General features: G+C 38.4%; 1 protein-coding gene and 1 pseudogene across 1 annotated transcript; both read left to right on the top strand.

Annotated features, from left to right (window-relative positions):
- Positions 1-10,210: 10,210 nt before the first annotated feature.
- On the top strand, positions 10,211-12,986 carry LOC121140203 (putative olfactory receptor 4A4). Its single transcript, XM_040744920.1, has 2 exons — positions 10,211-10,229; positions 12,034-12,986. The coding sequence occupies exon 2, from the start codon at positions 12,042-12,044 to the stop codon at positions 12,984-12,986; it is 945 nt and encodes a 314-aa protein (XP_040600854.1). The 5' UTR covers positions 10,211-10,229; positions 12,034-12,041.
- An 11,285-nt stretch (positions 12,987-24,271) lies between these two features.
- LOC101824836 lies at positions 24,272-27,031 on the top strand (annotated as a pseudogene).
- The last annotated feature ends 257 nt before the right edge of the window (positions 27,032-27,288 follow it).

Genomic DNA, 27,288 nt, shown 5'->3' on the forward strand with positions numbered 1-27,288 from the left:
ACAAATGGATGCTGGCATATAGAAGACTGCAGATAGATCCATGTCTATCACCTTGCACAAAACTTAAGTCCAAATGGATCAAAGACCTCAACATAAATCCAAACACACTGAAACTCTTAGAAGCAAAAGTGGGAGATACTCTTCAACGAATTGGTACAGGAGACTGCTTTCTGAACATAACACCAGTATCACAGACACTGAGATTGACAAGGAACAAATGGGACATCCTGAAACTAAGAAGCTTCTGTAAGGCAAAGGACACAGTCAACAAGACAAAAAGGCAGTCCACAGAATGGGAAAAGATATTCACTAACCCCATATCTGACTGAGGGCTGATCTCCAAAATTTACAAAGAACTCAAGAAGCAAGTCTCCAAAACACCAAAGGATGCAATTAAAAAGTGGAATACAGAACTAAATAGAGAATTCTCAATAGTGGAGTCTAAAGTGGCTGAGAGACACTTTGTGCTCAACATCCTTAGCCATCAGGGAAATGCAAATCAAAACAACCCTGAGATACCATCTTACTCACATCAGAATGGCTAAAATAAAAAACACCAGCGATAATTTATGCTGGAGACGATGTGGAGAGAGGGGAACAATCCTCCACTGCTGGTGGAAGTGCCAACTTGTACACCCACTTTGGAAATCAGTATGGAGATTCCTCAGGAAAATGGGTATCAGTCTACCACAAGACCCAGCAATTCCACTCTTAGGCATATATCCAAAAGATGCAAATTCATACGACAAAGATGTCTGTTCCACTATGTTCATAGCAGCATTATTTGTAATAGCCAGAAACTGGAAGCAACCTAAATGCCCCTCAATTGAAGAGTGGATAGAGAAAATGTGACACATTTACAAAATGGAGTACTACTCAGCAGAAAAAGATAATGGAATCTTGAAATTAGCAGGAAAATGGATGGCACTAGTAGAAAGCATCCTGAGTGAGGTAACCCAGTCACAAAAAGACAAACATGGTATGTACTCACTCATATATGGATTTTGGACATAGATCAGGAAAGTGCCAGTCTGCAATTCCACTGACAAAAAATCTGGGAAACAGGAAAGAACCTAAGAGAGATATGCATAGTACCCCAGAGAAGAGGAATGAGGCAAGATCTCTTGAACAGATTGGAAAAATGGCAAGGGGTGGGAGGAGGTGGGAGCTGAGAAGAATAGAGGGGAGAAGAGGAGGAGAGAGTAGGTCATGGGGGAACAGGAAAGTTGAGCGGGGGGTAAGATATGGGGAGAACAGGATGAGAAATACCATAATAGAGGGAACCATAGGTTTGAAGAGAGATATGGTACCAGTGAGACCTCTAGTCATCTACAAGGATGACACCAACTGGCAAGCTAAACAATAGAGGAGAGACTACCTTAAATGCCCATTCCTGATAATGAACTTGACGACTACCTTATATGCCATCCTAGAACCTTCATCCAGTGACTGAGGGAACCAGAGCAAACATCCACAGCCAAACACTGAACTGAACCCATGAAACCCAGTGACAGAGAGAGAGGAGCGATGAGAAAATGGGCAAAGAATGGGCTGGCAAAACAAGGGGGAGCTCTTGGACCCCAGACCTACAGCTGGGGGGCTAGCATGGGACTGATTCCAACCCCCTGAGTGTGAGAGTCAGTGAGGAGGCCTGGGCAACCTAAGGGGCCCTGGGAAGTAGATCAGTATTTATCCCTGGCATACAAATGGACTTCCTGTGCCTGTAACACAAACAGGGATGCTCTCTCAGCCTTGACTCTTAGAGGGGGGGCCTGGACCCTGCCCTGAGAGAAATGACAGAATCTGGATATTCCCTATGTGGAAGGGAGTGGGTATGTGGTGGGAGGCCAGGGACGATGGATGGAGGATTGTGGGAGGAGAGAGGGAGAGGGAACTGGGATTGACATGTGAAGCAAGGTAATTAAAATTAAAGTAATAATAATAAAAAAGAGCTGAATGACCAATAACTAGGCAGGAAGAGGCTAGTCAGGACTTCTGGGAGCATATAAGACTCTGAGATGAAGAAAGGCAGAGTCAGAAGCCAGATGCAGAGGTATCAGCATGAGCAGTATGGAGAAAGGAGGTAATGAGACATGACACAGAACATAGATTAAAATAAATGGGTTAATTTAAGTTTTAAGAGCTAGTGGGACAAGTCTAAGCTAAGGCTGATCTTTCTTGATTAGTAACAAGTCTCCATGTTGTTATTTTTGGGCTGGCCATCTCCATGAGAAAGTATGTCTCCATGAGTAGCCAAGAGTAGAGTCACCATGTGATCCCAGGAAGAGAGGACACATGATGCTGGTTCCTCAGAAGATAAGACCTTATAAAAATATATATTAGTAATTATGGGTTAATAATTAAGTCAGAGCTAGACATTAAGAAATGATAGGTAATGACCACAGCTTCATAATTAATATAGTGTCTCATGTGTTATTTGGAGTGCCTGGCCCCTACCCAGAGTGAAATGACAGACTCTAGATATCCCCTATGTGGAAGGATTTGGCAATAGGGTGGGAGGCTGGGGGGGAAGGGGAGTGCGGGAGGAGGGGAGGGAGAGGGAACTGGGATTGACATGTAAAACAAGCTATTTAAAATTAAAATAAAAAATGATATAAAAAAGAAATGATAGGTAATGGCCACAGCTTCATAATTAATATAGTGTCTCATGTGTTATTTGGTGTTTGAGACAGTGGTGGGGCCCAGGCAGCTTGCAGGAAAGAATACATGTTACTCTTGTGGCACTGAGAAGAAGATATATTCTTTTGTTCTATACATGTCTGTTAAATTCAATTATGTCATAACTTGTATTAGCTCCTTTGTTTCTTTGCTAAGTTTCTGTCTGGTATTCCTGTCTAGTGGCAAGAGTGGGGTGTTGAAGTCTCCCACTATAATTGTGTGAGGTTTTATGTGTGATTTCAGTTTTAGTAATGTTTTTTATTATGAACATGGATGCCTTTGTATTTGGGGCATAGATGTACAGAATTAAGACTTCATCTGGGTGGATTTCTCCTGTGATGAGTATGAAATTACCTCCTTCATCTCTTTTTATTGATTTTAATTTAAAGTCTAATTTGTTAGATATTAGGATTGCTATCCCTGCTTGTTTCTTGTGTCCATTTGACTGGAAAAAGCTTTTCTCAATCCTTAATTCTGGGGTAACGTCTATCTTTGAAGCTGAGGTGAGTTTCTTGTATAGAGCAGAAGGATGGGTTCTGTCTTCAAATCCATTCTAGTAGCCAGTGTCTTTTTATGGGAAATTTGACTTTATTATTATTGAGGGATATTAATGACCTTTGATTGCCCAGTTTCTTTTGTTTTGGAATTGGTGATGGTTGTGGACTTGTGTGTAGATTTTCACCCTCTTTTCTGAGGCTGTTGGTAAACTGGTATTATCTATTGCCTATGTTGTTCTGATTGTAGTTAACTTTCTTGGGTTGGAGTATTCCTTACAGAACTTTCTATAGGTCTGGGCTGGTGGGTGTGCATTGTTTAAATCTTGTTTTGTCATGGAATATCTTGCTTTCTCCATCTATAGTTATTGAAAGCTTTGCTGGCTATAGTAGTCTGGACTAGCATCCGTTTTCTCTTAGTGTTGGTAGAATATCTGTCCTGGACCTTCTGGCTTTCAGCGTTTCTGTAGAGAAGTCAGGTATAATTCTGACAGGTTTTCCTTTATATGTTCCTTGACCTTTTTCCTTTGCTGCTCTTAATATTCTTTCTTTATTCTCTATGTATTTCATCTTGATTATTATGTGGCAAGCGGACTTTTTTTTTGGTCCACTCTATTTGGTGTTCTGTAAGCTTCTTGTACTTTCGTTGGCATTTATTTCTTTAGGTTGGGAAAGTTTTTGTCTATGATTTTGGTGAATATGTTTTCTGTCCTTTGATATGGATTTCTTCACCTTCTATACCTATTATTCTTATGTTTGGTCTTTTCACAGTGTCCCATATTTCCTGGATAATTTTAGGGATATGTTGGACTTAAGATTTTCTTTGGTCGATGAATCTATTTCTCCCAGTGTATCTTCAATGCCTGAGATTCTCTCTCCCATCTCTTGTATTCTGTTGGTTATGCTGTCATTTTTAGTACCTGACCATTTTCCCAGCTTTTCTGATTCCAGCATTCCCTCACACTGTGTATTTTTATTCCTCTATTTCAGCGTTCAATCCTTGTACTCTCTGAATTGTTTTTTGGAATTTTTGCTTTGTCTTTTCCTCCTTTTCTTGCATTTTAGTTTGTTTTTTTTCATTTCTTTAAGGGCTTTTCTCCTAATTTCTTTGAGGGCCTCTATCATTTTCGTGAAGTTGTCTTTAAGGCTAATCTCTTCTGCTACATCTGCTTTGGGATGTTTGGGTCTTTCTGGTGTAGAGTCTCTAGACTCTGGCAGTGTCATATTAGTTTTTCTGTTGCTGAGTGTGTTTTTCTATTGTGTCCTTCCCATCCCATCTCCCAGTGGGTGCAGAAGGAGTCTCTTCCTTTTTTGGTGGGTACAGGACCAAGTTTCCCTTCCAGTGGATGCAAGCAGGTCTGATACTGTGGAGACTCTCCTCTTCCCCTTGGTGGAGGCTGGCCTAGTACTGGGCCCTTGACAGTCTCAGGGTGGTCTAGACCCCATCGGGATGGTATCCTCTGTACCCAGTCCCCAGGCCTCAGCTGATTGAGTACAGAGCACAGGAAGGCAGGCCAGAACTAGGCCCAGGCTTGCCTAGCCCCGTGGGCAGAGAAAGGGACTAGGATGCTGGCAGTCTCTGGGTGGGTAGGCTCCTGCCAGGATGGGAACCTCAGTCCCCAGGCCTCAGCTGCTTTTGCACAGATCCCAGAAGGCAAAAATATATTCTTTTGTGTTTGGGTGGAATGTTCTATAGATGTCTGGTAAGTCCCTTAGAGTCAAAGCATCTGTTAGTTCCCTTATTTCTCTGTTAAGCTTCTATCCGGCAGATCTGCACAATGGTGAGAATGGAGTGTTGAAGTCTCCTACTATTAGTGTGGGGGGCTTGATTTGTGATTTAAGCTTTAGTAATGTTTCTTTTAGAAATGCAGGAGCCCTTAGGTTTAGGGCATAGATGTTCAGAATTGATGGATTTTATTCCTGTGATGAATATGAAATGACCTTCTTTATCTTTTTGACTAACTTTAGTTTTAAGTCTAGTTTGTTAGATATTAGGATGGCTATACCAGCTTTTTTCTTAGGTCCACTTAATTGGAAAAAATTTCCCAACCCTTTGCTCTGAGGTAATGTCTGTCTGTGAGGTTGAGGTGTGTTTCTTGTATGCAGCAGAAGGATGGATTCTGTTTTCATATCTGATCTGTTAGCCTATGTCTTTTTACAGGTGAATTGAGACCATTTATATTAATGGATATTAATGAACAGTGACTGCTAGTTCCTGTTATTTTTGGTTTTGTTGGTGGTGGTGACATTGTGTATTCAATTCCCTTATTTGGGATTTGCTGCTGTAAGCTCATCTATTTCCTGGACTCCTGTGGACATAGGTAATTTCCTTGGTTTGGCATTTTCCTTCTAGTACTTTCTGTAGGACTAGGTTTGTGGATAGGTATTCTTTACATTTGTTTAATCATGGCATATCTTGTTTTCTCTATCTATGATTATTGAACACTTTGCTGGGTAATGTAGTCTGGGCTGTTATCTGTGGTCCCTTAGTGTCTGCATAACATCTGATCACAAACTACTGGCTTTCATTGTTTCCATTGAGAAATCAGGTGTAATTCAGACAGGTCTGCCTTTATATGTTACATGGCCTTTCTGCTTTGCAGCTCTTAATATCCTTCCTTATTCTGTATATTTATTGTTTTGATTATTATGTGTGCAGGAACTTTTTTTTGGTCCAGTCTATTTGGTGTTCTGTAAGCCTCTTGTATTTCCATAGGCATGTCCTTTTTTAGGTTGGTTGGTGTTTCTTCTATGATTTTTTTGAATATACTTGCTATGCCTTTGAGTTTGACTTTTTCTACTTCCATCCCTATTATTCTTTGTTTCTTCTTTTCATGGTGTTCTAGATTTCCTGCATGTTTTGTGTTAAGGATTTGTAGGCTTTAAATTGTTCTTTAATGATGAATCTATTTCCTCAAAATTATCTTCAATGCCTGAAATTCTCTCTTCCATCTCTTGTATTCTGTTGTTTATGCTTGCATTTATGGTTCCTGAGAGTTTACCCAGATCTTCCATTTCCAGAATTCCCTCCGTTTATATTATGTTTATTGCCTCTATTCCAGATTTAATGCCTTGAATAGTTTCCTTCATTTGTTTGATTTCTTTTTCTTGATTTTCTTTAAGGGACTTGTTAATATCTTCCAGTTTTTTTGTTTGTCTTTTCCTCCATTTCTTTGAGGGAATTTTTCATTTCCTCTTTAAAGGCCTCAATCATCCTCATAAAGTTAATTTTTTGGTCGTTTTCTTCTACTTCATCTGTGTTGGGATGTTCAGGTCTTGCTGTTGTAGCACCACTAGTTTCTGGTGGTGCTGTATAGATCTTTATATTGTTGAGTGTGGTCTTACCTTGTCACACATCTCTTGCTCTAATCGGTATAAGTAGAACATGTGTTTCAGGGGTTCTCTCTTTCTCCAGTTGGTATAGTGGGGCCTGTGGCTTGTTGACCTCTCCTTCAGGCACAAGTAGAGCAGAGTTTCAAGTGAATACTCCTTCTGGTGGAAGTGGGCCTAATGCTCAGGTGGTCTCTCTTTGAGGATCAGGTGGGAGTACAGCACCAGTGGATGCTGCTCCTGTTGGATGCATAGATGGGGCTGATGGTCTAGTGGTCTATGTGTTAGTGGGGCATTTCTGCAAATGATTTTTTAATTAGTATGTATTTTTGAGATTGTGATACAATTACTGCATTTCTCCCTTCCCCTTTTCCTCTCCAAACCTTCTGATTCAACAGTGTCTTCTCTCCTTCAAATTAATGGTCTCTTTTTTTCAGTAACTGTTATTGCATGTGCATACATATGAATAAAACCTGTTTAGTGTGAATAATGACAATGCTGTTTAACAGTTTTACTTCAAGTGATTGAAATGTGTAAAACTACACACAGTTAAATTTAATGATATTTTTACTTGTTTCAGCAAGTTATTTTTAATATGTATTTACATGATATATTTTACATAATTATTCATACATAACATCTTTTATTGTAACAAGAGCAGTTGACAATATCCAGTTACCCTTTATAGTAAGTTTTCATATTATATTTCAGTGTTTTGTATGTTTGATGTACATGGATGGACCCGTCTCTGAAAGACAGAGTTAATGGACAGATGATGTGGAAATGTATTTGCTGAGGCTGTTTGGTACTGTTGTTACTGCTATGTTCTGAATGCAACCACTGCATAGCTCTGTCCTCCTTCTTCCTCCAGCTACTCCCTCTGTGTCCTTACACACTGTCCTGCTTTCATGGCACCTGAAAAACTGAGATTTTATGTGTCTGTATAAAACCTAAGACCCACCCATAAGAGAAACATGTTAAACTGGGCATTGGTGGCACACACCTTTAATCCCAGCACTTGGGAGGCAGAGGCAGGCAGATCTCCGTGGTCTACTGAGCAAGTTCCAGGACAGCCTCCAAAACAATACAGAGAAACCCTGTTTCAAAATTAGAAAAGAGACACAGAGAGAGAGAGAAACATGTGGTATTTGTTTTTCTGAGACTTTCTTTTTTATCTCAGTTATCTAAGCAGCTGCCTGAATTCTTTTACCTCTGTTTTTAATTTAAATTAGAAACAAGCATCTTTTACATGTCAGTCTCAGTTCCCACTCCATCCCCTCCTCCCCTACCCCCCACAGATGCCCTATCCCCTCCCCTTTCTGCTCCCCAGGGAGGGTGAGGCCTTCCATGAGGGATCTTCAAAGTCCATCATATAATGGAGAGGTGCTGGGCCTAGGCCCTCCCTGTGTGTCAAGGATGAGAGAGTATCTCTCTATGTGTGTTGGGCTCCAAGTCCATTTGTGTACTAGTGAAGAGCCCCAACAGTTAGCCTCCCAATAGTTGGAAAATTATTAAACTGTCCTGTCCTTGGACGTGAACAGCTACACTTAAACATCTTCTCCTAGTGGTACTCAAGGACTAGAAAATATTTCCCAGACCTCAGTCTTCAAGGACTTGGGAACATTCCCCAGACCTCAAGATTCCAGGTCAGTCACAAAGTTCAGCCAGGGCACAGACATTGCCTAAGACAGACAACGAGCCAGTCAGCCACAAACGTACGTGTTTGCATGAAGGTCTGGCACCGATTATCAAACACCCTTTGTACCCACCACCCCGTTTGCTGTTTCAGGCTTTAAAAACTTGCTGTGATTTCTGCTGGAGTTCACTCCTTCCCAAAGCTGCGTGATGGCTTAATAAAAATCCTCTTGCATTTTGCAACGAACTTCGGCTCCCAGGTGTTCTTTGGGGCGAGGGTCCTGAGAGAAAGACTGAAAGGTCTTTCACTAGGGATCAATAGGGTTCTACTACCAGAGGCCCCATAGGCTAACCAGACCTCTCCAAACTGGCATCTGAGTTTAGGATGTCTAGAACAGTCCTATGCAGGTTTTCTAGATGACAGTCTGGGGTCTATGAGCAACTCCTTGTTCAGGTCTACTGTTTCTGTGAGTTTCTCCAGCCTGGCGTTGACCACTTTGCCTATCACTCCTCCCTCTCTGTAACTGGATTCCAGAGTTCAGCTCAGAGTTTAGCTGTGGGTATCTGCTTCTGCTTCCATAAGCTACAGGATGAAGGCTCTAGGATGGCATATAAAGTAGGCATCAATCTCATTATCAGAGAATTGCTTTTAATGTAATCTCTCAGACTATTGCTTAGATGTTAGTTGGGGGTCAATCATGTAGATCTCTGAACATTTCCCTTGTGCCAGATTTCTCTTTGAAACCTATAATGGCTCCCTCGACTCATTTACTGTGACTTCTTGCAACTGCAACCATTTTCCTACAAGCAATATGACTCTACTATTCTTAGTGGCTGAAAAACAGTTCATTGTTATACACTGTATCTTAAGAGTATATGTTTAGAGCTGGGCGTTGGTGCCACACACCTTTAATCCCAGCACTCGGGAGGCAGAGTCAGGTGAATCTCTGTGAGTTCCAGGCCAGCCAGGTCTACAGAGGGAGAACCAGGACAACCTCCAATGTAATACAGAGAAGCCCTGTCTCAAAACAAACAAACAAACAAACAAAAAAGTATATTTTTAAAGACCTATGTCCTAAATAATTGTGTATAATTATTTTTGTCTAGATAAGCATTAACACAAGTTTAAGCTTAAAGTAGTCATATTATTCTTTACTTTTTATAGTATCAAATCGCAGATAATTCACAGAATAGTTGACATAGGGTTTAAGGGCATTGCTGAAATAAAACATGTATGTTTTCTAAACTAGTATTGTATTATTCCACGTGTATGTGTGTTTTGCCTGCATGGATGTCTGTGTAACACATGTATTTCTGGTTCCAAAAAGGTGTGAAAATGCTGACAGATCTTTGGAACTGGAGTAACAGAGGATTTTTGAAATGCTATGTGCATGCTAGGAATTAAATCTTGGTTCTCAGGATAAGCAGGTGGAGTGATGCTTTTGGCTGCTGAGCTGTCTCTCCAATCCCATAATTTCTATTCTGCTAGTTCATTTTCATGTAAAACTATCACAGCATAGATGAAAAGATTGGTGTCATCTGTGTGAGTAGTGATGTTTTCACTTTTCCAGGAAACAATGGTCACACAAAGGATATTGGAGAAATTCCCTATAACTTATTAAGGGAAGACTCAGAATTAATATGACCACTCTATATTCTTCCTTTAAGATTTTATATGATGTTAAGAATAGGAAACAATACTTTAAATAATGCTTTTCACATATTGTGGCTGCCATATTGATAGTAAAATGCAGACTCCATTTCATTTAGAGACTGTAGTGATTTCTCCTGGGATCTGGCGAGGTCTCAGTCTCCTTCCTCTGAATGGAGCAGGACAGCACTCTATTTTAATTCAGCTATGTAAACAATTAACTGCTCTCTTGAAGATTTGTTCTGTTGAAACCCAGAATTGATAAATAATGAGATGTACTAGAATCCAGAGAAAAAGAAGCAAAAGAGACCGAATTGGACATAGTTATTTTATTCCCCTACGATCTACAATAGGCATGTCTTATCAGTCTAATATTTCATAAATGAAAACTATATCTTCTGACCCAGATGGAAGGAGAAATATGAATGAAACTCCTAGTAGCATCACAATTGCTTCTAACAAAAGGACACATGCTCTGCAAGTTTCCTTCTCCATGATGAAGTCTGTATGAATGGAATTAACTTGCTTGCTTCTAGTCAAAGTATATTTCTTCCCAGGTAAATGTTGCTCATACTTACATATAATAGAGTAGATAAATTCTAACTCATATAATTTCAATGTATATCTGAAACATAGTTCAGCAAGCACACAGGATTCTTCTCTTATTCTGGAATATTTGTACAATTCTTGTTAAGTAGACAGAGATCTTGTGAGGATCTGAGCTGATGCTCAGTGTGGACCACTGCACATTAATCACAGCCACAATTCACTTAAGATGTTGCAGGTATTTAAGGCACATTTTATGTAACAATGAAACCAAACTAAACAATCTGTAAGGAAGATATGTGGAACTCTCTGTCACAGATATAGTATGTAAGTGTTGAGGGTTTATGTGTGTATGTGCACATCTAACTCATAGCTCCAAAGTTCTCAGTGTTTCTCACTGGGCTATTCTTCCTCTCCAAGTGTGACTCAGGTTCTAGTTTGGTATATCGTGAACAATAAATTAGAAGCATTACTTTATTACCTTAGCTATAACATTCCAATTACACTCAATTAGTATAATTAGGAAACATAAATATGCTAGGAAATTCTTTGATTATACAAATAAGAAAAAAATGAACAAAGTAGAAAAAGAAGGACTGGGACCAACAATGTTATAGATGGAAACAATAGGATTCTGAGGTCATCTTTTCTAACTCCTTTCTTTTTCAGTATGAAAACCAAACAAATGTATGTATATGTATATGTCTAGAGATGAACCAATACCATACCTCCTCAAAACAGTTATGTGTTTTCCTTTGAGGATGTTGTCCTCTGCTATTGTGATACCGAATTTCTATGTGAGCACTCTGAGTACCTAGGAAGCAATAATAGAAAGACATGCCCACTGCTCACTAACATTCCTTTAGTTTCTCTTTTCTCATGTCTCGCTGTCCAGTTTATTCTGATAGTTTTGAAAAAGTATGTTGGCTGTCAGTGCAGTAGTTGGTAAAATAGTAGGTTAGCTCAGCTATAAAAGTACTTGCTGAAACACTTATAGCTTGTAATGGTGCTAAGAATTAACATATTTGAACAGAAATATAGATCCTGAAAACTTTGATATTCCAACTCAAATGAAGCAATTGTTACAAGCAGTAATATACTAAATAATATTGGAGTTATTTCAAACACATTGAGATCTAGTACCCTGAAACAGGAAGAGTGCAAATCTTGGAGATCTCTAAATTCTGGTTCAGATAAAACAACATGGAAATAGTAAGCTGGACATATCAGAATGAGAACTACTTTCTGTGCTAAATAGATCATGCTATAAAACATTGTTCATAATATTCATAGTTTAATAGTCTAGCATGGCATTCAATAACTATCTCGACTTTTTGGGGTTTTTTGCTGTCATTATTTAGTTTTGTTTGTTTTCGTTTTTGGAGGACTTCTTCTGGTTGGGTGAGTAATATCTGGGCCAATGAGAAAGTGGTTTTAAACGTAAGAGAGATGTGCTTTTGTCTTTACTGAGATCTTAAGGTAAAACCTTAGTAATTACCAAATTAACGACAGGAGTGTGGACAAATTTGCCAGAGGAACTAAGCAGATGCTCACCAAGTGCCTACTTCTGAATTATTACTGTAAAAATTATTGATACGTATGTGCTTTGTGACAGAATAGATTCTTACTGTAACGTGTTCAATATGCCCTGGCAGGTCCTGTTCTATGCTCTTGCCTGGTAAAAAAAAATCCTGGTAGAAGAGTAAATGGAACTGAGGAACAATGTTACAGAATTTATCCTCCTGGGTCTCACTAAGGATCCCACTGTGCAAAAAGCATTGTTTGTTGTGTTTTTACTCATCTACATTGTGACAATGGTGGGCAACCTGCTCATTGTTGCAACAGTGATTGCCAGCCCTGCTTTGGACTCACCAATGTACTTCTTCCTTGCCTATCTGTCATTCATGGATGCTGTTTTCTCCACTGCCATCTCACCCAAGTTACTTGCAGATTTACTCTGTGCTAAAAGGACAATCTCATTATCAGCTTGCTTGCTCCAGATCTTTGTAGAACACTTATTTGGTGGTGGTGATGCCCTGCTTCTGACAGTGATGGCCTATGATCGTTATGTGGCCATCTGTAAGCCACTGCACTATTTGGTCATCATGAATCACCGGGTTTGTATCCTCCTGTTGGTTGTATCCTGGATTGTAGGGTTTACACATTCTCTGGTTCAAATTATATTAGTGTACAACCTTCCTTTCTGTGGCCCTAATATTATTGACCATTTTCTCTGTGATATGTACCCATTACTGGGACTTGCATGTGGTAACACATACTGGGTAGGGCTGACCGTTGTTGCCAATGGTGTATTACTCTGTTTGGTAGCCTTTGTCCTTCTCCTATTCTCCTATGGCATTATTCTAAGATCCCTTAGAAGTCACAGTCAGGAAGGGAGGCGCAAAGCCCTGTCCACCTGCAGCTCCCACATCACTGTGGTGGTTCTCTTTTTTGTTCCCTGCATTTTTGTGTATGTTAGACCTGTGTCTAACTTTGCAATTGACAAATTCATTACTGTTTTTTATGCAGTTTTCACACCCATGTTGAATCCTTTAATATATGCTTTAAGAAATTCAGAGATAAAAAGTTCTATGAAAAAACTCTGGTGTAGAATGTTATGTACACATAGAGTAAACATATTCTGTTGCTAATGAAAATGCTAATTCTGATTTATCAAAGAAACTCTGAATTATCAGAAGAGATTCTGTCAGGCCAGTGTATTTTCTAACATGTATAATTTAAATGTTTTTTAAAAGTATTTCTCCTGAGATCTTCATGACATTGGCCAAATTAATAAGGTAAGTTCTGTGGAATCATCATGCTTCTAAATCTCTGTTGAACTTCAGCATACTACATGATTTAAATAACTTATTTTAGGATAATCAAAGTTTGTATTTGTCTTACATGACAATTTGAAATTTTCTTAGTTTGTATATGTTGTACTCTCACAGAGCAGAATAACATAAAGTTAATTCCATTGCATTATGGTAGCATCACCTATGATTTGGAGAAACTTCATTTTGCTTTGTATTCTTGATTTGATATAAACTGTATCATATGTATATAAGGCACACAGTTTGGTGATAATGTAGGCAATAAAAGAATTAATTAAGTGAAAATACTAATTTGTCCACTCAAATTCCTATTCATTTTCCTTCTGTTTATATGATAACAGCTGAAACCTACTCACTGTGTCAACATGTGATTCACTTTATTGCCTATATGCTTTGTTTATTAGTCTTTGAATACAATCCAATATTATTTTATAATTTGAGTCAATATTATTGAATTTACATTTTCTATTTGTTTTTCTTTTACATTTGAGATTAACATAACTTCATCATTTAGCATTTTCCATTCTTTCATCCAAATCCTACCAGATATCCCAGCTTGTTCCCTTTCAAATTCATGACATATCTTTTAACTAATTATTGTTTTTGTTGTTGTTGTTGCTGCAGTTGTGTGTGTGTGTTGTGATTGTTTTGTACAGTTGAAACCACATGGTCTTTCCCCCATCTACTTTGGCATAGCTATTGTTGTTGTCCTTGTTCAGCTGATGCTTATGCATTTATTCTGGTGAGACTTTATGTGAGCAGCTTCTGACACTAATGAGAGACACAATGCTACAGAAAACTCCCTAGTCCTCTCTGGTTTTCAGAATCTTTTTGCCTCCTCTTTCACAATCTTCCCTGAATCTTAGGTTTGGAAGTGTTTTGTAGATAAATCCATTTTTACTGTGCTCCATAACTCTACATTTTGATTTTCTGTAATGGACTTCACCTGCTGCAAAGAGAAGTCTTCTTAAAAAGGGCTTAGGGTTCCACTTAACTGTGGATATAAGAGCAAACGTTTAGAATGGTAGTTGTGATTCTTTAAGATTAAAGACTTCATTGTCTTATGCATCATATAACTCACTTTTGTGGAGCACGTTTATTTGGGAGTACCACCTTCTGATTGAGATATTCTTTCAGTTATTATTTTTATTTGTTTATGATCAGACCTAGGTGTCTGGATTATGTTATTGGTAGTGTTTCTTGATATGGAAGGACGATCTCTCTTTTATTGAGTGGGTGTTTGAAGCTCATTACTTTAGTTTGTCAAGTGATCAATCTGAAAAATAATGGAAAATGATTATAGAAACATGGGAAAAGCACAAACAATGATAACAGAGGAGGAAATGATGGTTCTGAACCATCACTATTTGAGATTATTACATTGGAATGGATTCTATATACACCTTGATTAATCCCTTAATTTTTCTTTGCACAACTGAGATAAATTTATAGTCATATTTCAAAATTATCCAAATCCATTGCTTCTATGAATGCAGTTTTCCTATTATGTTGCCTTTAGGGATTTAAACAATGATTTTCTACACATCCAAAGTTATTCAACAATTCCAGGGTATACTTCATTTATACCATGAGCTATAGCATTCTTTTTGCCTTGAGTAGGATTGTGATGAAATGTTTTCTTTGTTCATAGTGAAAGACTAAAAAATACTTGTAAGAACTATAATCTGTTTATATTTTCCCAAGTTTTGAGCATTGCTTTTGGCACATTTCACATAGTAATGACACTAACAATAAAGTAAGCAAAGAGAGTGGATGTAAGCATGTCTTCCTGGTAATATGTTGGAATGGAGACATAGCTAATTGGACAGGCCAAAGCTACCCTTATTGGAAGTGAATGGACCCGAGCTTGTAACATGAGTCTTGTTTCTCCAATGTCCACTTATTCACTTCTGTTGAATATGTTGTCCTCAAGTATGTCTTTGATCTCTAGAAACTATATTTGCAAATTGAATTTAAGAAACATATTCATTTAGATTTTGATGCATTTATAGTTAGTTTATGGGAAGATGATAGATATAGGCTTAATAGAATTCTTTCACATGCAGTCATCAGGTTTTGGCTGAGTCATTTGTTGCAGATGCTATTTTTTTTCTTCCCAATATGTCTTTGACTTCTTTGTCAAATATTACACATGCTTGTAGTTAAATGAACTCATATTTGTCCCATTGGTCTATATGCCTGTTTTGTGCCAGTTATTATTATTATTGTTATCATTATTATTATGTTTTGTGTACTGTTTTTATTAGTATGGCTCTGTAGTAGAACTTGAAAAATGGAAGGATAATCCATCCAGCATTGCTGTTTTTGCTCAAGATTAGGATTGTTTGGTCCTCCATGGTCTTTTTGAGATTTGGCTGTTTTCTTCATTTCTGTGACTAATTAGATAGGGATTTTGATTGAGATTCCATTGAATATGTAAATGGATTTTTGTACAATTTTCATTTCCATACAATTAACTCAATCATCCAAGAGAATAAACTGACTTTCCATTTCTAGTGCCTTTTAAAAGTTTCCATTGTGAAGGACTTATCTCTGTGCTTAAGATTATTCCTAGAGATTTTAGAACTTATAGGTGTTCCCTATGAGCTATAGGTTTAGGAAAGGACTTTTTGAAAAGGACTCCTGCACACTAGAATGTGATCAGTTGAGTGAAGAGACCACAGGAGAAAGAATCCTCATTAGATATAAATCTAACAGAGTGTTACTCACCACAATATATAATGAACTAAAAACAAAAGAAAACAGAACAAAACTGGCAAACAGAAAATTCCAATCAACCCCTTCTGAAAATGTGCTTGGTATCTGAAATAAAGTTCTCATAAAAGCAATAAAAGTTGCTAAGGTATACCTTTAAAATGTTAATTATCTTTAGAAATTAAAAAATTTGATTCAAAACAACTTTGAGATGTTTGTTTATTCTAGCCAGCATGACTGAGATCGGCAAAACAATCAACAAATCATTCTGGAGAGGATGTGGGAAAAGTGTTGTAATCTTGAAAAAGCAGCTCAAGAGAGAAAGATGCCATGCAACAGAAGGCTAGAGCCTTCATTCAGTGGCAGTAGGAAGCAGAGGCAGACACCCACAGCTAAACACTGAACTGAAACCCTAGGAACCAGTTGCAGAGAGGGAGGAGAATCAGCTGACCTGAATGAGGGGGAGCTCGTAGACCCCAGACTGATAGCTGAAAGGCCAGCATGGAACTAATCCAGACCCCTTGAATGTGGGTGTCAGTGAGGAGGCCTCAGCATCCTTTGGGGCCTCAGGCAATAAATCAACATTTAGCCTGTCATCCAGATGGACTTTGGGAGACAATTCCATGTAGAGGGATTCTGTCTCCTCCTGAACACATAGGGGAGGGCCTAGGCCCTGCCCCAGATCATATGACAGACTTCTGAGATCCCCCAAGAATGGCCTCACCCTCCTTGGAGAGTGGAGTGAAGGGATTCTGGGAGGGTTAAAAGGGGGCGGGAGAGGAGGGGAAGGAGAGGGAGTTAGGATTGACATGTGAAACAAACTTGTTTCTAATTTAAATTAAATTTAAGAAATAAATTTAAAAAAAAGAGCTAATCCAATCCTGGGGATTTCACTTGCTAGCATTTGGTGTTCAATTGGAGTATTATCCCCTATTATAGGGTGATATCATTTAAACTTTTTTTTTCTCCAGATTTATTTTGGTAAAAAAAATCAGATATAACCTTTCAAAAATTACATTAATGTTTAACATGCATTCAAATAACTTTCTTTTTTTTTCCAGTTTAAATTTAGATAAGAAACGAGGTTGCTTCACAAATCAGTTCCAGGTCCCTCTCCCATTCCCTCCCATCCTCCCGTGCCCTCCCCCCAACCGCCCCCCCATTATCCCCTCATTCGCCCAGGGAGGGTGAGGCCCTCCATGGGGGTGTCCATAGTCTGTCATTTCATATAGGGCAGGGCCTAGACCCTTCCCCAAGAGTTCAGGGTGAGAGTGCACCTCACATTGTTCTATGGGAGTCCAAAGTCCGTGTGTATACTTGGGATGGGTACTGATCTGCTGCCCAAGGCTCAATAGGTTCCCTAGGCCTCCTCACTGACACCCAAATTCAGGGGGTATTGATCAGTCCCATGCTGGATTCCCAGGCTGATGCCTGGGATTCAAGAGTTAACCTTTGTCTGGTCAGCTGTTTCTGGGGGTTAAACCAGCCCAGTCTTAATCCCTTTGATCATCAGTCCTCCCTCTCTGTTACTGGCTTTCTTGAGTTCAGCTCAGTACTTAACCAGCCACTAAATGAAGTTTCTGTTTCCCAGACTCTCTGGCCATAGGATTGTAGGCTGGCACTCCCCAGATGTCTAAAATCCATATATGAGAGAGTACATGCCATGTTTCTCTTTTTGTGACTGGGTTACCTCACTCAGGATGGTTTCTTCTAGTGTCATCCATTTGCCTGCGAATCTCATGATTCCATTATTTTTTTCTGCTGAATAGTACTCCATTGTGTAGATGTACCACATTTACTCTATCCACTCTTCGGGTGAGGGACATCTAGGTTGCTTCCAAGTTCTGGCTATTACAAATAAAGCTGTTATGAACATAGTGGAACAGACATCTTTGTTGTATGAATGGGCATTATTGGATGTATGCCTAAGAGTGGAGTTGCTGGGTCTTGTGGTAGGTTTATTCCCATTTTTCTGAGGAATCTCCATACTGATTTCCAAAGTGGCTGAACCAGTTGGCACTCCCACCAGCAATGGAGGAGTGTTCCCCTTTCACCACATCCTCTCCAGCATAAATTGTCATTGGTGTTTTTGATTTTAGCCATTCTGACAGGAGTGAGATGGTATCTCAGAGTTGTTTTGATTTGCATTTCCCGGATGGCTAAGGATGTTAAGCACTTTCTCAAGTGCCTCTCAGCCATTTTTAATTGTATATATTTTTGGGAAATTTGTTTACAGTACAGTGGTTGTTTTACATATGTCTTTTTGGGGGGTGTTTTAGAGACAGGGTTTCTCTACGGCTTTGGAGGCTGTCCCTGAACTCACTTTGTAGACCAGGCTAGCCTTGAACTCACAGAGATCTGCCTGCCTCTGCCTCCCAACTGCTGGGATTAAAGGCGTGCACCAACACCACCTGGCCATATGTCTTTCTCAAAAACCCTTAGCAGTAACTTTTATTACGTTTGTGTGTGTGTGTGTGTGTGTAGCTTTCATTGATTCTTTGTGAATTTCACATTATACATTCCAATTCCACTTATGTATCAGTCTCCTCACGTCTGCCCTCTGTCCTTGTAACTTTCCCCAAATCAAAATCAAATTTAAAAGTAAAAGGCAAACACAAAACAAAAGGTAGCAAACATAGAAGGAGAAGGAAAAAGTAGGAAGAAGAAGGAGGAGGAGGAGGAGGAGAAGGAGGAGGAGGAGGAGAAGGAGAAGGAGGAGGAGGAGGAGAAGGAGAAGGAGGAGGAGAAGGAGAAGGAGAAGGAGAAGAAGAAGAAGAAGAAGAAGAAGAAGAAGAAGAAGAAGAAGAAGAAGAAGAAGAAGAAGAAGAAGAAGAAGAAGAAGAAGAAGAAGAAACTTGACATGCAAGCTGTAGTGTAGTCCATTGGGTCACACTTTACTGTTTAGTCCATTTGTCTTTACTTGCAAGTGTTCATTGCCATGAGTCATTGGTCTGGGTCAAGGCCCTGGTTCCTGCTACACCACCAATAATGTGCTCTCTGGATAGCCTGTTGTCCGGTGTCATGTAGATCCTGCTGTTTTGGATCTGTAGGTTCAACCCCTTCACATTCTTCTACAGTTCATAGATTTGGTGGATGTTGGGGTGGGTCAACTCGTAGACCTGGTTGTGTGCCTGGGTGGCAGTTGGGTTGGTCAGCTGGCAAGTTTTCCCTCATCATGACAACCCAGGTGAACTCCCCAGTGCTGTGTCAGCTAGCTCATTCAAAGAAGCCTACAGCAAGATGCAGAGTCAGTTCTCCTGCTCTTGGGCCCTCAGATCTGGGTTCCCCTCACTCACATCACCAGCGACAGTGCTACTGTTTTGACCAGGCAAGGTTCAAGGTCCTCTCTGCTGATTGTTGTAGGGGAAAAAGAGGGGGTGGGTGCAGGGTCAGTTCTCCTGATCTCATACCCTCTGTGTCACTGAAACAGGGAGGGCCCACTCTCCTGTGTGCTACAGCAGGTAGGGGGCATGGCTAGTTCTCTCACTTTTGTTACCCCTGGGTCAGCTGTCTCACTTGCCACAGGTAGCAAGAGGTAGATGGGGAAGGCTTCTTTCCCATGTCACTACATTTCAATCTGGGTTTTCTGCACATCCTCCTCAGGTCATGTTGAGAACTTGGCCCGGATTGCTGCAGAGGACCATGTGTGGGTCCTGCTATGACCTGGGTCTGAGTTGATGTCCCTGACCCATGTGGCTTCCAGAAGCCACACAGATGCCTGAGGTCTGGGCTGCAATTGGTGATGATAGTATGCTTTTAAAGGACAATTGTAAACTTATGTGGGATACAATGCAAATTTTTGGTACCTTTGTAGAGAATATGTATGTAAATGGAGACTATTATAATAAGAGAAATAATTTCTTGAAAATATTTATTTTACTACTTTTAAATAATTTTCTTATGCACATTGCATAGGATTGTTCATAGTTCATAAACTGTCAGATCATACATTTTCATTATTGTTAAGCTATAATGTTTTCTGGGTTCTTCTGACATTTATTTTCTCCATGTGCTATTAGAAAATGTATCAATTATCAAACATGTGTTTATCTGACAACATTTATATTGGTTAATATTAATTTTCTCACAGAAAAATAAACTCAGACTGTGCAAGATGGTAGGCATTATTATCTGAAATAGGACGTAACTTTTATCTCATTCATATGAACTAAAAGTTTATTTGTTCTTTGAACTTGGATACAAGGGCCACAGAGAATGATGCCTTGGTATATGTCAGTTCTCCATTTTTGAAAGATATTTAACCCCTCCAAGATTTGAGTCATAATGCATACATAGATATTAGACATGCTCTTTAGATCCCAAGTAATACACTTGTATTTGCTGGATTGAATGCATTTGTCCTATAATTTAAAACTGCCAGCTTTCAGATACACATCACCTGACAGTTGTGGTCCTGTACCAAGGTCTTTGTGACACAAAATATTCAATGTGTAACTAAATATAGGATACATATATTCACTGGACAAACCAAGATAATGGATAATAGTGGAATCAGTCTGTAATATAACTTCCCAGAAAATATTCCTTTGTATTAGAAATAACTATTCAGTTAATATTGGATAGAAATTGAGGGATTACATAGAAACAGCTTACCTGAACAAGGGTTGCTCATGGACCCCAGATCAATAACTGGGAAACCAGTATAGGACTGTTCCAGATCCCCTGAACGAGGATATCAATTTGGAGGTCTGGTTAATCTAAGGGGCCTCTGGTAGTTGATCAATATTTATCTCTAATACACAAATGGACTTTGGGAGCCCACTCCTCATAGAGGGATACTCTTCTCAGCCTAGACACATGGGGGAGGGTCTAGGCCCTACTCCAAATGATATGACAGACTTTGAAGATCCCCCATGGAAGGCCTTTCCCTCCTTGGGGAGCAGAAAGAGAATGAGATAGGGGGCCGGTGGGGGGCAGGGGAGGAGTGGAGTGAGAGGGAACAAGGATTGACATGTAAAACAAGCTTGCTTCTAATTTAAATTTTTAAAAAGGGGAAAAAAGCAATTGAGGGGTTAAATGAGCAGATTTTTTTTTGTTTTTTTTACGAGACAGGGTTTCTCTGTATTGTTTCGGAGGCTATCGGTCCAGCCTGGCCTCGAACGCACAGAGATCTGCCTGCCTCTGCCTCCCGAGTGCTGGGATTAAAGGCATGCGCCACCACCGCCCGGCTAAATGAGCAGATTTAAGGCCATTATTATTCCATGTCAGTTAGATCCATGCCTCATTTGAAAGCTTCCACACTCATGAATGGAAGAACCATAACTGTGTCTCTTTCCAATATGTATACAATTAACATTTGATTTTAACAGACTGCAGTTTCCAGCTCTCTCCTTCTTCGTTTCAATGCTTCTTGGACAGATTTTCTATGTCAGCAGGAGGTTGTGTGGTAAGGGTGCGGTTGAGTATATGGACCAAGGCTACTGGCTCCTTCTGACTAAATTAAATATTTCTTATCTTCAATTGACTTCGTGATGTGTAGCTCAGTATCCTTATCATCATACTTTGGATATACTTGATAGGTTTTTCAAGTCAACTTGGCAGTCAGTTACTCACTCTTGCAAGATCCAAGTCTTTTATTTTATTTTATTTTATTGGTTTTTCATCACAGGGTTTGTTTCTCTGGCTTTGGAGGCTGTCCTGGAACTAGCTCTTGTAGACCAGGCTGGTCTCGAACTCACAGAGATCCTCCTGCCTCTGCCTCCAGAGTGTTGGAATTAAAGACGTGTGCCACCACTGCCTGGCAAGATCCAAGTCTTTTAGCTCTAGGGATTATTGAGGTAAAGAAATCTTTTCTTTTCAAGAAAGATCTGTTAATTTGAAGTTTTACCAAATATTCTACCAAACATTTATTAACAAAATATTATAGTCTGCAACGAGACTGTATATGAAAGATTGCTTTCTTGATTATATGTCACAAGACATCTCTGAAGTATGTCTGCAGTATGCCTTATTTGCTATTTATTTCTTGGGACATCATGTTTTTTTGTTGTGCTCATCATTCATATATAGGAACATGTCTTTTTTTTTTTTTTTTTTTTTTTTTTTTTTTTGGTTTTTCGAGACAGGATTTCTCTGTATTGTCTGTCGGTCCAGCCTGGCCTCGAACTCACAGAGATCCGCCTGCCTCTACCTCCCGAGTGCTGGGATTAAAGGCGTGCGCCACCACCGCCCGGCTGGAACATGTTTTAGTTAGAAAGGCTAGGAACTTAGTGAGATTCTGTTCTAATGATTTAAATACTCAAGACATCTGCTTAGGAGAAACAATCATTAGTGTCTTCAAAAATTGAAACTAGCTCCTTTTTTCTCTTTAGGTGCCTGACTGTTTGTGAATGCTAGTTTAGCTTCTGAAAGCCAAGATTGTTCTGATGGCTTCACTGCACTGCATAAAGTGATAAAAAGGTTTTATAGTTATAGTATTGTTTAACATTCAATTTTTGCTAGTAGATAAAAGTGTTAAAACTAGTTAATTAATACTCATCAGATTGAGTTTTTGCAGACTTCTGGAAACAGAGTGTCTTTCCTTTTGCATGAAGACATTCTTTTAGGATGTATATATAACTTTGGCTTAAGTAAGTTTTGATATTGTATCATTTTAACATATATATATATATATTTGGTATTCAATTTGGTACTCTTAGACTTCTCTGAGAGATAAAGTGAATTCATGTGGAAATACATTTTGTGCATCCAGCCTTTTATTGTTTTCTGAAAATCTGTAAGTTATCACATCTTTTTAACAGCACATGTGTGTACAAAGCTTTTGCAGGAAACCAAGTTTCAAAAGTACCTTAGATTTTCTGTAACAAGAATAAGACTGAAGATGTGAGCTTGTGATACCACCAAGAAATGATACTAACTAAACTTTCCTGTGATGTACTGCAAATACTTATAGTCTATATATTCTCACAAAGATGGCTGAATGGGGAAGTTGTGTCAACACAGTGAAATTTTAAAAATGTGCATAGTATGTATATTTGGTGCTTGTGTTACTGATTGGGCTTATAAATTGGAAGATTTGAAAGTGTTGGTGGTATAAGGAAACAAATATCTATTATGTTTTGTGATATCAGAATGTGGGATATATGGCTATGTTAAAATTACCCCTGGAGATACACTAGCATGCTTGCACAGAGAAACTCCTAAAGACGCATTAGATACTTTATTGCTCAGATTTTTTAGTTTATTATTATGTAGTTATACACAGGATGTCTGAATAAATAGATTTATCTTATGGTAACAAGTTCACACAGGTTCATTTTTACATAAGCATATAGTGTATTTTGAGTGTGTGCCCCAATTCCCAGCTGTGTTTCTCTTTTTCATACCTCTTCCTCACTGTGTGTTACTTGTTTCCATGGACAGTTTTACTTGTACTCTTATGTCTTCTGTATACTGATGATTTCATGTATCTATTGAAAGTTCAAAAGCAACAAAAAAGAGAAAAATATGTCACTTGATGTTCTGAGAGTAATTCAATTCACTTTATTGAATTATTTCTAGTTGTATCCTTTTTCCTGCAAATGATTAAATTTATCCTTCTGAAAACCATTCCATTGATATACAGGATATTTTAAACTTATATCTTCTTATCCACAATCTTACTAAGTTTACATTATCACTTTCTAGAGAATTATTGACAGTAGTTTAATTTGAAGGCAATTATAGTATTCTTCAATTTTTATAAGACAAATTATTTGATAATTTACAGCATGGTTTACACATCTTAACTATGTTGTAACTTAACTATTGTGTTTTTACTTTGTTAGGTAAATAATTATATTAACTTCTAGAAGATTTGTTTTAACTCAACATTGATGAATAAAAAAAGGGACTAAGATATATAGGAAATGATAGACAGTACTAGATGTAAATTATGTTATACAGTAGGAGGGTTTGAAGTGTTAATAATGACTATAAGTCTCCCGAGGGAAGTGAAAGTAACAATGTGAATGAGGCACGTTGAGGCTGCATCATAATGACATTTAAGAGAGTTCAAAGTCTGCATATGTCCTCACCACAAGTGTGCATGAATGGAATTGCTCACTGCATATGACATAATTTTGATCTGTGTTCAAGAAGTGGCTCAGGAGCTATGTATATTCTGGTTTATATACTTGAGTACGCCTATAATTCTTATTAAGTTGAATGAGATCCTGATGACTTATTGTGAGTTGATATGCACAATGAAACACTAAGTACATCAATCATGGCTGTCATTCCTTTAGGTGTCATAGGTACTGACAAGTACTTTAGACAATATTCCCGGAAAAAAGAAAACCAAACAAAACATGCTAGTAAGTAGATGGTATGGAAATCCCTGTAGTAAAAATAAGGGCAAAGACAGAATCAATAAGTTGTTCAAGGTTATGACGGTGGTAAGTGAATGGGTTATACACTATACTCAGGTGTATGGTACCAGAAACCCCAGGATTCATCTCTTTGCTATACTCTTCCCCAGCATTTGAGAGATTATTTTTTTGGTACACCAATAAGAAACAAATTATAGTCATCATTTAATCACAGAATGATTGTACCCATTTAGCCCTGAAAACTATTCAGTCATGCAGATACATAAATTAGTGATAGTGGACTAGAAACAGATAGAAATAAAGTAAGAGTGCTGCACATTATTTGCCAGAAAAGATTCTGAAATATCATTAACTATCATTATGTTTTTCAGGTTGCAGACTGAGGCATGTTTTTGTATTTTCATACATTTTTAAATAAAGTATAATTGCATTGCCATTCCACTTTGCCTACTTCTCCTTAGCCCCCCAAGTATCTTCCCTCTAACTCCTTCCATGTTCCTTAACTCTCAAACTTATAGATTCTTCCTTAGTTATGATTGTTACACACACACACACGTTTGCACAAATATGTAAACATTTGCATAAATATGCAAACACCACATGCTGAGTCCATATATGGTTTTAGAGCTGACCGCTTTGTATCAAATAACCAATTATTTTAATTACAATTTAAAAATGATCCAATCCCATGCCTTCTCATACTTTTTAAGCATTTTTCTTTGAATGTGATGTTTTTGGTGTTTTTGGATGCTGAATTTCTATGTGAGCACTCTCATCACCTAGGAACCATTCTATAAAAACCATGTTCTTTTCATTTTCTATTTCACTCATCTAACTGCCTAATTTAAACCAAGTGTTAAAAAAATATATCATGGATGCTGGCATGGAGGTTGGTGAGACACATAAGTAAAATCACTTTAGGTAAAAAATATTTGTGAAAATTCTGTTAGTATATGTAAATCTTCTATGAGCCATGTAAAATTATGACAAAGTCAGATGAAGAATTTGCTACAGTCAGTAATGTGTTCAGCAATGCTGGAGCTGTTTGATATAATTCAAAATCAAGGATTGTGAGTTCAAATGAGACAGAAAGAGAAAAATCCTTCTGAGATGTGCAGTGTCTATATGTACAGTGCAATTTAAAAGCATTTGCCTGGGTGTTCCAGTACTTGTGATTTATACCCGCTTACTGTGCAGATCAAATGAGAAAAAAATTTCTCCTCTAAAATTTCCAGCTCAACATTGGCAATTAATATTTATAACAATCACTACTTTGAAGGATTTTTTCGTATTATTTTTCCTTTTTATTTTTTGTGTCCCTATATAGTATTTTATCATTTTTATTATTTCTTTGGGAATTTCCTACAATGTATTTTGAGCCTATTCCCCCTTCATCACTCCTCCCATATCCATCACTCTGTTGCCTACTCACCCAATTGCATCCTTCAAAAATTCAAGTAGAGTTTGGGCTTTCATATGTTCATTTCTCCCCCACTTTTTCATAGGTTTGTTTTTTAATTTATGTAGTGATTTATTTAAATTTTAGCTGGATGGTAGTGGTGTAAAACTTTAATCCCAGCTAATGGGAGGCAGAGACAGGTGGATATCTGTGAGTTTGAGACCACCTTGTCTACAGGGCTAGTTACAGAACAGCCAAGGCTACACAGAGAAACCCTGTCTCAAAAAAAAGGTTTCAATTATTTCTGTATTTTATTGTTTCACCTCTCCCCTTCCCTTTCCTTCACCTAATTATTTTCATGAACCTGTTGCTGTCTCTAAAATCCATGACATTTTTCTTTAATTTTGTTATAGAAACACACACACACACACACACACACACACATGTACCCCACACTAAAGTATAAATACTACTTTCATATATACTTTTGGATGTGTTGCTCTTTTTATTTGGAGAGTGATTAATCTGTCAGGGGCTGTCCCTTCAAAGAAAATTGATTCTCCTGGGTGCTATCAACCGTCAAAACCTCTTTTGCCTGTGGTGGAACATTGTGCTGTTCATTGTGGGGACAGTGATTAGTAGCCCCTCCTTAGACTTCCCAATGTACTTTTTCCTTGCCTGTCTGTCCCTCATAGATGCCATGCATTCAACTACCATTTTACCCAAGTTGCTTATAGACCTACTTTGTGATAAAAAGACTATTTCCTTCACAGCTTGCTTAGTCCAGTTATTTGTAGAGCACTTATTTGGTGGTGTTGAGATCTTTCTCCTGGTTTTCATGGCTTATGATCGTTATGTGGCCATGACCATCATTAATCAAAGGGTTTGCATCCAGTTAGTGGTGCTATTGTGGGCTGGAGCATTTGCCCATGCTCTGCTTCAAGTTATCTCTGGGTACAAACTTCCTTTCTGTGGGCCTAATGTCATTGATCACTTTACCTGTGACATGTATCCACTATTAGGACTTGCATACACTGAGACCTACTCCTTTGGCCTCACTGTAGTTGCCAATAATGGAGCAATGTCTGTAGTGGTCTTTGTCCTTCTCCTTGTCTCCTATGGAATCATTTTAAACTCTATTAAGACCCACAGTCAGGAAGGGAGATGAAAATCCCTGTCTACCTGCAGCTCTCACATCATGGTGGCTGTCCTCTTCTTTGTTCCCTGTGTTTTCATGTATGTTAGACCTGTCTCTAACTTTCCTATTGATAAGTTCATTACTGTGATTTATATAGTTTTCACTCCCATATTGATCTTTTAACACTTTCAGAAATTTAGAGGTTCAAAAATCTATGGAAAAGCTCTGGAATAAAATGTTCAATGCAGACAGAATAAGAATTTCTTCTTGTTACTCCTAATTTTAAGGTAAATATCATGAATATATCCCAGTAGTGTGTCTTACAATTTCTGCATTCTTATTCATTCTTACAGTTGTGAGATTTGACACTTTTTGGGAGTGAATCTTTTGTGATTATAATTTTCTGTGTTATTGCTAAAATTGAGTATATTATCAGTCATTTGTTGTATTTCCTACCTTTACTATTTTCGATGAAACGTGTCTTTTTCTTTTCCATTCAATTTATGAATAAAACATTTTTCTAATATCATGGAGGGA

This window comes from Mesocricetus auratus, unplaced genomic scaffold (genome assembly GCF_017639785.1).
Source record: "Mesocricetus auratus isolate SY011 unplaced genomic scaffold, BCM_Maur_2.0 Super-Scaffold_100004, whole genome shotgun sequence".
Classification (NCBI taxonomy): domain Eukaryota; kingdom Metazoa; phylum Chordata; class Mammalia; order Rodentia; family Cricetidae; genus Mesocricetus; species Mesocricetus auratus.

What these genes read in the sequence shown, in the direction of transcription:
- LOC121140203 (XM_040744920.1), top strand. Translation starts at nt 12,042, where the DNA reads ATGGAACTGAGGAACAATGTTACAGAATTTATCCTCCTGGGTCTCACT.